This window comes from Euprymna scolopes, chromosome 26, assembly GCF_053919585.1.
Source record: "Euprymna scolopes isolate OS-2025 chromosome 26, ASM5391958v1, whole genome shotgun sequence".
In the NCBI taxonomy this organism is placed as follows: Eukaryota; Metazoa; Mollusca; class Cephalopoda; order Sepiida; family Sepiolidae; genus Euprymna; species Euprymna scolopes.
The window spans coordinates 73,940,895-73,949,584 of NC_136507.1; the positions used below are offsets into that span (position 1 = coordinate 73,940,895).

Here is an 8,690-nt window from a genome sequence, read left to right on the forward strand (position 1 = left end):
GCGCCGATACTCCCTCCCCATCTTTAATCCTAGCTTTTCTTCCTAAAAATCGAGCCTTTTGCTTGATATCATGACAAATAGTTTTTTCGCTGTAAAAAAGAAACTACTTGATGAAATTAAGTTAAATTTTTTTCGGAGGACTTCATTCCATAACAGATATGTACAATATAACCTTTTTTTCGATATTTTCATTTTTTAATGTCCTTATTAAAATGTACAAGTACCAATCTATTATATAAAATAATAACATTTAAGTTGACAGATTCAATTTTGAATCTGACTAACCAGATTTCATTTATTTATTATTGTTTGCTACAATTTGTTTTTACATCTACTCTTATTACTATATTACTTACCATATTTATTAACTATTTCTTAATGAATCATCATAAGGAAAAAATTAGCTAAGGGAAATAACTGTTATACTTTTAGAAGAGTTATCGTTCTTTGCCTTTATTTATCCATTTATTCCTACGTACATCTTGCTTTATTCTTATTACATCAAAACCGGGTAGATTTTTACTTTAGATACTGGACATAACAAAAAAGGTATACAAATATTTACAAAAGAAATTTGAACTTATTGGATCTTATGCAGTGCTGGTTTATTGCAACTTATATATACTAGCAGGCCGCCCAGCGTTGCCCGGTCATAAAATACGCTTAAATATTATATTTTTATTAATACAGAAACTGAGACGTGCATGCAAGTATTATGTTTGTTCTAAACAGTTCACTTTTTGTAACTAAAAAAAAATGCTCAAGCTGCAATCGAAACAAAACCTAAAGACGGTGAGTTAAGTACGATAACCATTGAAGCAGATTGACGTAATCTTTACAAAGTGTTTTCCAACCTATTTAACTTTAACATAAATAAACTGTCATGTTTCACAGCCCCGCATGCGCATTCGTGAAACAGTTGACAAACAGATAAAAATCCAATCATCCCCACATACCAATTTTTTTCAATTTTGACCCCTTAGTTGCCCTATTTTCCAGATGAAAACAGATTAAAAGTTTTCCACATGTCTGAATGCCCTTTGTACCAAATTTAAAGACTGTAGATCAAAAATTTGTTGAGTATATAAGTTGAGAAGTGTACTCACACACACATTCTCAAATTTATTCATATATATATATATATATATATATATATATATATATATATATATATATATAATATAATCTGAGGTTATTGTTTTCCAGAGATTAATAGCCAATAATATTTAACAAGGTTAATAAAAGAGGGTTCAATACCAAAGTTGAGCAAGCTATACTTTTTATTTGTTTTTACATAAGCAGTAATATATTGCTACAAGAGTGTATATACAGGGTGACCCAAATAAACGAGCCCCAACTCTAATTAGGCTCCGTTTCTTAGTGTTTTGTCCGAATGAAATGAAACTTTGGTCATAACTAGTTTATTATCTTCAAAACATCACATCAAAACACTAGGGTCTTTGGCCTTTTTTTCTCTGTTGACTGTAAATGCTCAGAAAAACAATTGAATGCCCTCTGTTTTTGGGGGGGGTCACCCTATATATATATATATATATATATATATATATATATATATATATATATATATGCAATAGAAAAATGTGAGCATGAAAAGTAATATGATTAAACTTAAACATGGAAAAGTAAAGAACTAGTTGTTAAAATTGGAAAAGAAAAGGGACAAGATATTCTAGTAAAAAATATAATAAATTTATAACTTAAAATATTGCAGCATTAAGAATTGATTATATAATGTTATAAATTGAATTTTTTTTTAATTCTTAATGCTGAAATATTTTAAGTTATGAATTTATTATATTTTTTACTAGACTATCTTCTCCTTTACTTTTCCATGTTGAAGCTTAATCATATTACTTTTCATGCTCGCATTTTTCTATTGTAATCCATGATTTTTCCAGGCATAAATTCACTTGCTCTTTGTTTAATTTCAGTCTTATTTTTTCCCCCATAAACACATATGTAATAATAATGTACAACACTCGTCTGCTTTCAATAAAATCCCCCAATTATCTCCCTTTCATGCTTTCATTCTCTCTGTTTCACTTGTTACTTCTCGTTTCGCAACAGCAGTGAATTAGTAGCAACAGTAGTAGCTGAAGCGATGTGGTTGCTATAGAAACTAGTCATAAAAAGCGTTGTTCACCTCCTTACATATTTTTATGATTTTGAACACCAGATAATTCATAATTTTTGTTTTACTGAATGAAAACTGAAAAACAATTTTTCACAATATTGCTGAGAAAGTGTACTACTTAATAATTGTTTAAAATTTGGTCGAAAAATGAGTGAGCTGTAAAGCTTTAAAGCAGGTCTATATGACTAAAACTGCCACTTAACTATATATTCAAACACTACCGTGTTTGAATGATATATACATACACTTTGGGGATTAGAACAAGAGTCTAAAGAGCACAGTATATTTTAATGTATTAGTGCATTCAATAATACATTAAAATAAAAGAAAACAGTGCTTGTTGTAATGTAGATATATAATAAGCTCGATAGGTATAGATATCCTAGAGCTATTTTAATATTAAGATAATTGATAATTTATAATTAAAATGAAAAATTAAAAATCAATTTCATAAGGAAGAACAAACAAAATTTTGTTTGTTCTTCCTTAATATATATATATAACAAACAAAAGGTCGTATTAAGATTATAATAAATCTTAATATATCTTTTTATCAGTAATCTGGTCTTATTTTGTATTCCTTATTCCATTTTTATGGCATGCTGTAAAAGAGCCGCTGATGCTGGCGGCAGCAGCAGTTAACAGTTAACATATGCAAATGACATCATAGCCGAGATGAGAAATCACATGTGGCCGGAGAAGCAAAAATAAAAGTTTTCTGTTACAAATTAAAACAGCGAGTTGAATTTCTTTCCTTTTTTCCATTTCCCTGTGATGAAGTCTAAATGCTTACAGCAACGTTACAATACTTTTGGTTTTCTTTCTGAAAAAGAAAGGTACTTCTCAAATTTGTCAAAGACATTTTGCCAACCCGGTTACATTAAACAGTAATTCCATATTTACTGATTTATATATGTGAAATGTTTTTAAAAATAAATAGATATACAAAGATATATAGTCTAAATATGACCTATGCTCATTTGTCTGTTTTTGTTCATATGTCATGTCACTTCTAACAGCTTTCTTATATACAGTTACATATTTATTTACCAGCAATGCTTCAAGCAAGCTATCTTTCCATTATATATATATATATATATATATATATATACACACACACACACGTTTTATTTGGTTTACATGAGCATTAAAAAAGAAAGGAAGGAAAAGATGGGAAGAGCTTCACATTTTTTCCTTCCTTATTTTTTTCCTCTATGGGTTTTCCTCTGTTTCTTTTTTCTGTTTCAATACAAACCTTAATCCTCACCCCTTCTTTCCCGTCTTCTTCACATATATTAAAGACCATTTCTTATTCTTAATGACATGTCATGTGACCGCCTGATAAATATTTTTTGTGATCACTGAATCCCTGAATAGTTTTCATTATGGACTAAGCTTTTGTATAAGCAATATCACCTGAAGAGGTCTTTATCTTGCTCTACATCGGTATTGAGCACCCTTTTATTAACCTCATTAATACTTCACTGGTTACTTTACCTATGGAAAATATTAATCTGGAATTATATATATATTGATTTTGTGGACTAGTCTCTTCTGTGGAAAGCAATCATTTATTAAGTCCCCTGATGAGGACTTCTGGTTTTAATTTACCATTTATCCGAAAGATTAACATGTCCAGTGTCGCAGCCATGTAAATTTCTTTATATTAATAAAAATATATCTTGCTCCTCTTTTATTGAGCACTCTTAATAACCTTGTTAAATTCATTAGTTATCACTCTTGAATACCTTTAACCTGGTATATATATTAAACTCTTGTTCCTCGTCATTTTAATTATCAAATTTCAATGTATGAAGTTATATTGTCAATGTCAAATAATTATCAAATTATTGTGTTTTTAGTGACGAACCCCGTCAAGTGGAACCTTTATCACCACCGGAAGGTTCCTCTGTGGGAAACGTTGTTTTTATTGAAGGTTATGAAGGTAACCCTGACGATGAACTCAAACCCAAGAAAAAAATCTGGGAAAAATTACAGGTGAGTTGACTATTTTTGTTTCTATATTTTGTTGTCACTGAAAGTGTTCTTAATTCTAACACGACTTTGAACAAGCAATAAACACAAATGTTCAAAGCTTGTTCAAGCAATGTATAGTAATTTAGTAAAGTGGTATCAGAATTAACAACACATTTAGTGAGTTTGAATATTAAGGTAGGAGTACATCAGGGTTCTGTACTCAGTCCATTGCTCTTCATTTGTGTCTTAGAAGCATTTTCCAGAGAGTTTTGTACAGTTTATGCATTTTTGAGATGAGGATTGGTTATTCATATTATTTGAATTCTTCGGACTATTGTTCTCATATTACGTGTTATTTTCGCAACGTTTCGATCGATCTAACCTCCAACCTTCTTCAGGTGTATCTTGTTGAACTCAGGACTATTTCTATCGAACTCATGAAATTGAACGGAATTTTGATCGGAACCCTTTGTTTATTTCATGAGGTTAGCGTGCTATAGTTGCATCAGTCATCACTGGATAGAGGTCCTAAATAATTTGCAATTGTATTTTTTTGGTTGCCCACACTTAGAATATAAATAATAGATAATATATACAGTAATAAGTAAACAATATGATATATATATATATATATATATATATATTCTAGTGGAACCGGTGGAAATTCCACAGCGGACTCTTTCATATGTAATATATTGATGTTGGCATTCTGTAATTGTTCAGCATAAACGGAGACACCCTGATATTATTGTCGATCTTTTGTTAAAACTACAAAAATATTTATCCAAGTTAGCAGGGATACCCGGTATAGCCCGGTCATAAAATACGCTTAAATATGATATTTTAATTTATGCAGATTTTGTATATATTATTATAGTCAATTTTCTATCGATTTTTATATATTAATTGTAAAAAGTTGTGATTTTTTTTATTTTTACAAAGGAGTTACCACTTATCAAGGCCCGGAGGCCACTCAAGGATAAGGGTTAATGAGTGTACAGTAGTCAAGGGGCACATCGTAGTCATCAACAGTAGTGGAAATTTGGTAAATTGAATTACTTAAGAGGATGGCTCATCAAGAATTTGTTCATGTTGGACTTGAAGACAACCATGTTGTAGTCAGTTGGAAAGTAGGAAAGCAGAACAAAGTTCCACAGGCATGCAGTTCTAAGAAGAAAGCTTTGTTCATAGAATCTACATTTAGGTTTAGGCACAGATAAAGAGTGTGGAAATTATTGATAGTGGTTTCAGTTAAATGAGTGTTTTTTGTGAAAGTCAGAACAGGGGGAACCATAGACCAGAGCTCAGATGAGCACTTGTCATGAAAATAATGATAAAGCAGAGACAGGCTGACAATGTCTCTTCTGTGGGAAAGAGGTTGCAGGGAAGAGAAAAGGGCATCTCACACTAGTCTATGAAGTCTATTTTGAACTCTGTCAAGGCAGGATAAGCTGCTTCTAGCAGCTCTTGCCCAGATGTGGCAACAGTACTCCATCCTTGGACATACTAGGCTCTTATACAGGTAGAGAATTGCATCAGCAGTGAGATATCTACTGGAGTGGTAAAATGATCCCAGACAGACTTGGATCTGATAATCTCAGATTAACAGGTTCAGTTGACAAAGGGGATGCCAAAGAAAACCTGGGAAGAAGTGATAAGAATGGCCATGAGAGAAAGAGGGGTAAATAAAGTTCTTGGTCAGAGATAAGTTAGTTTGGAAGTCAATATCTAAAAGCTGTCAAACATATGTCAGCACGTAAAATGGACGTTAAACTGATGATGACGGTTCTGATAAAGTGCACGAGACTCTATTCAAATTCTAGTAACTTGAAAACTAGCGTTTCGAAGAAACTGTCCATTTTGTGCCGAGGCTAAGCAAAAGTGTCTGGTCTTAAAACGTTGTGCGTGATTAAACAAATCGATATGTGGCACAACGGATAAAGGTGTTAATAAGAAAAAAATCATTTCTAAGTGACAGTCTTCTGTAACATCGTCGGGACTCACACATATGCAGACAGTTGCAAGAAAACAAAGACAATTGAAACAACAGACCTTTATTTACAGGTACTTCCAGAATAACACCTTATCTCTTGTTCAAAAGTCTTTTTGTAATCTGATGTGCTTAACAAGCCTCTGCCGTGTGAAATATGTGGTACTCTGTCCATGTTTAGGACGTGTCTTTCCACGTCTATTTCTCTCCTTGTGTCTCGAACCCTCTATGCCTCAGACATGTCTCAAATCCCTCTTCTCTGAACATGTGTGTTGTTTTTATCTCTGCTGTCATAACGCGCAGATGCCGGAAAGCCTTCTAATCTAATAGCTTCTTCCCTCAGACTGCTAGGCTTTTTTTTCTTAATTTTTGGTTGGAGTTTAGAAATGTCACTGGAGATAACTCCAGTTAAAGCGCCGACTCTCCCTCTCCATCTTTATTGCTAGCTTTTCTTCTTAAAAATCGAAGCTTTTGCTCGGTATTATAACAAATTGTTTTTTCGCTGTAAAACAAAAACTACTTGTTTCCGGAGAACTTCATTCCATAACGGATACATACAATATAATCTTTTTTTCGATATTTTCATTTTTTTATGTCTTGATTAACCTGTACAAGTACCATATATATATATAATATATATATATATATATATATATATATATATAAGAAATTTATTACTGTGAGTCCAGAATGAGTTTACATATTGTTTCAACTAGAGGAAGATCCTCAAAGAGAGGAAATATCCAACTAGCATCGTCAGAATTCATAGATGGACTCTATCATCTATGAATTCTGACGATGCTAGTTGGATATTTCCTCTCTTTGAGGATCTTCCTCTAGTTGAAACAATATGTAAACTCATTCTGGACTCACAGTAATAAATTTCTTATATACTGCTCTGGCTACACATTGAGCACTCTAGTCCGGTTTTTTCACCACTGGTAAATAAATGTATATATATATATATATATATATATATATATATATATATATATATATATATATATGGATAAATATATCTAGTACATTATTCATATCAAGAATTCAAACACAGCAAATATTTGGAATATTTTATTTTTATACTTTTAGATAATTCCAAAATGTCTCTTCTCAAAGTGACAAGTAGAAAGTTGGGTTTCCTTTCAGCAGCATCATAACTCTCACTTCCCTAATTCTGTCCTTTTTCTTTTAAATGGCAATTGCTCCAGACATAGCATGAAGCCACTTAATGTAAGAGGCTAAAAAAAAAAAATACTGCTTCAAGGTCAGAATCTGTCCAGCAATAAGTGTTAAATGAATAGATTTCGAATAGCAATTCTTCCTTCTTCGTCAGAAACCTCACTCTTGATGGAATATGAGAATAAAAGACAAAATAAGGAAAGCGAAAGTCACAAGGCTGAAAGTATATTCACATTCTGTGAACGATATTTCTGACAAAGGCAGAAAAATTGCTGTTTTCTGGGTCGGAATATATCTAACATTTCTCATTGGTTAGTTTTTGACCTTGATGCATTTATTTATTTTTTGGATAGCTTCTTACATTAAGTGGCTTCATGCCTTGTTTAAAGCGATTTCCGTAAAAAAATGTCTGTATTTTGATTTTACCTGTATTTAGAAATTTGGAGAAATTCTATTGTAGATTTATACTCTATTTGAGTAAAAAATATTTTACAAGAGTGATAATAACCAAATACAGGGTTACAGCAAAATCCCACCCCTTCATAGTATGGCAACGAAATTCGATACTTGACAAAAAAGTAAACAAAATACCAGAAGGAGCGTGGTGAAGTCCTCAATGGATGAGATCGCTGTCACTAAAGAGGGTACAGGTTTGTACAGCATATTTAAATAAAAAATTGAATGAATTGGTGCATGCAGTACAAAAGATTGGTCACTTCTGATTGAAGTGATGTTTATTTTTGTAATAATTTTTTCATTTTTTTTTTCATCCACAGCCTGACTTCAAAGTGAATGCAAATCGGGTTGCAGAATGGAGTGGTTGTTCCATGCTAACCGAATTAGGCAGTGTAACAGCTCCAACAATGGTAAATGCACCCATCAAGTGAAAACTAAATTGGTTCCACGTCATAGCAGGTTGACTATGCAGATTGGCGACGACTGAACTTCTTGAACAATTGACACTTTCTAATGTGCTCTGTTTTTTTAAATAAATAAATCAAAATAATAATTTCTAACAGAGAAATGTCTTCATCAGAACAACAACAAAAAAAAGACAAAAATTTAAATTCTTTATTCATAATTTTTATTAATTCTATTTTTTTTTTTTTAAATTAACGATTTTTGAATAAAGGAATTGAAAAAAAAAAATGAGGATTTTTTTGTTTGTTTGTTAAATGATTTAAACTTTTGGAAAGTTTGTATAATGAAATGACTGCCTCAAAAGATAAAAAGAAAAGAATTAATTGGAAATGTAGCTTTTTTTTTTTTTCTTGGAGGAGAGATTTACTTACAACTCTCTCTCTCTCTCTCTCTCTCTCTCTTTCTCTCTCTCTCTCTCTCTCTCTCTCTCTCTCTGCAAAGTATTCAGGGCATTTTTTGGAAAGGGAG

General features: G+C 31.7%; 1 protein-coding gene across 4 annotated transcripts in view; it reads left to right on the forward strand.

Annotated features, from left to right (window-relative positions):
- LOC145248185 (tyrosine--tRNA ligase, cytoplasmic-like) overlaps nt 1-8,450 on the forward strand; it is a 98,259-nt gene extending 89,809 nt beyond the window's left edge. For all 4 annotated transcript variants that reach the window (XM_080110039.1, XM_080110040.1, XM_080110041.1 and 1 more), the window contains 2 exons: nt 4,018-4,153; nt 8,078-8,450. In XM_080110039.1, coding sequence (XP_079966165.1) covers nt 4,018-4,153; nt 8,078-8,188 — 247 coding nt within the window. In that variant the 3' untranslated portion in view covers nt 8,189-8,450. The remainder of the gene's footprint in view (nt 1-4,017; nt 4,154-8,077) is intronic.
- The last annotated feature ends 240 nt before the right edge of the window (nt 8,451-8,690 follow it).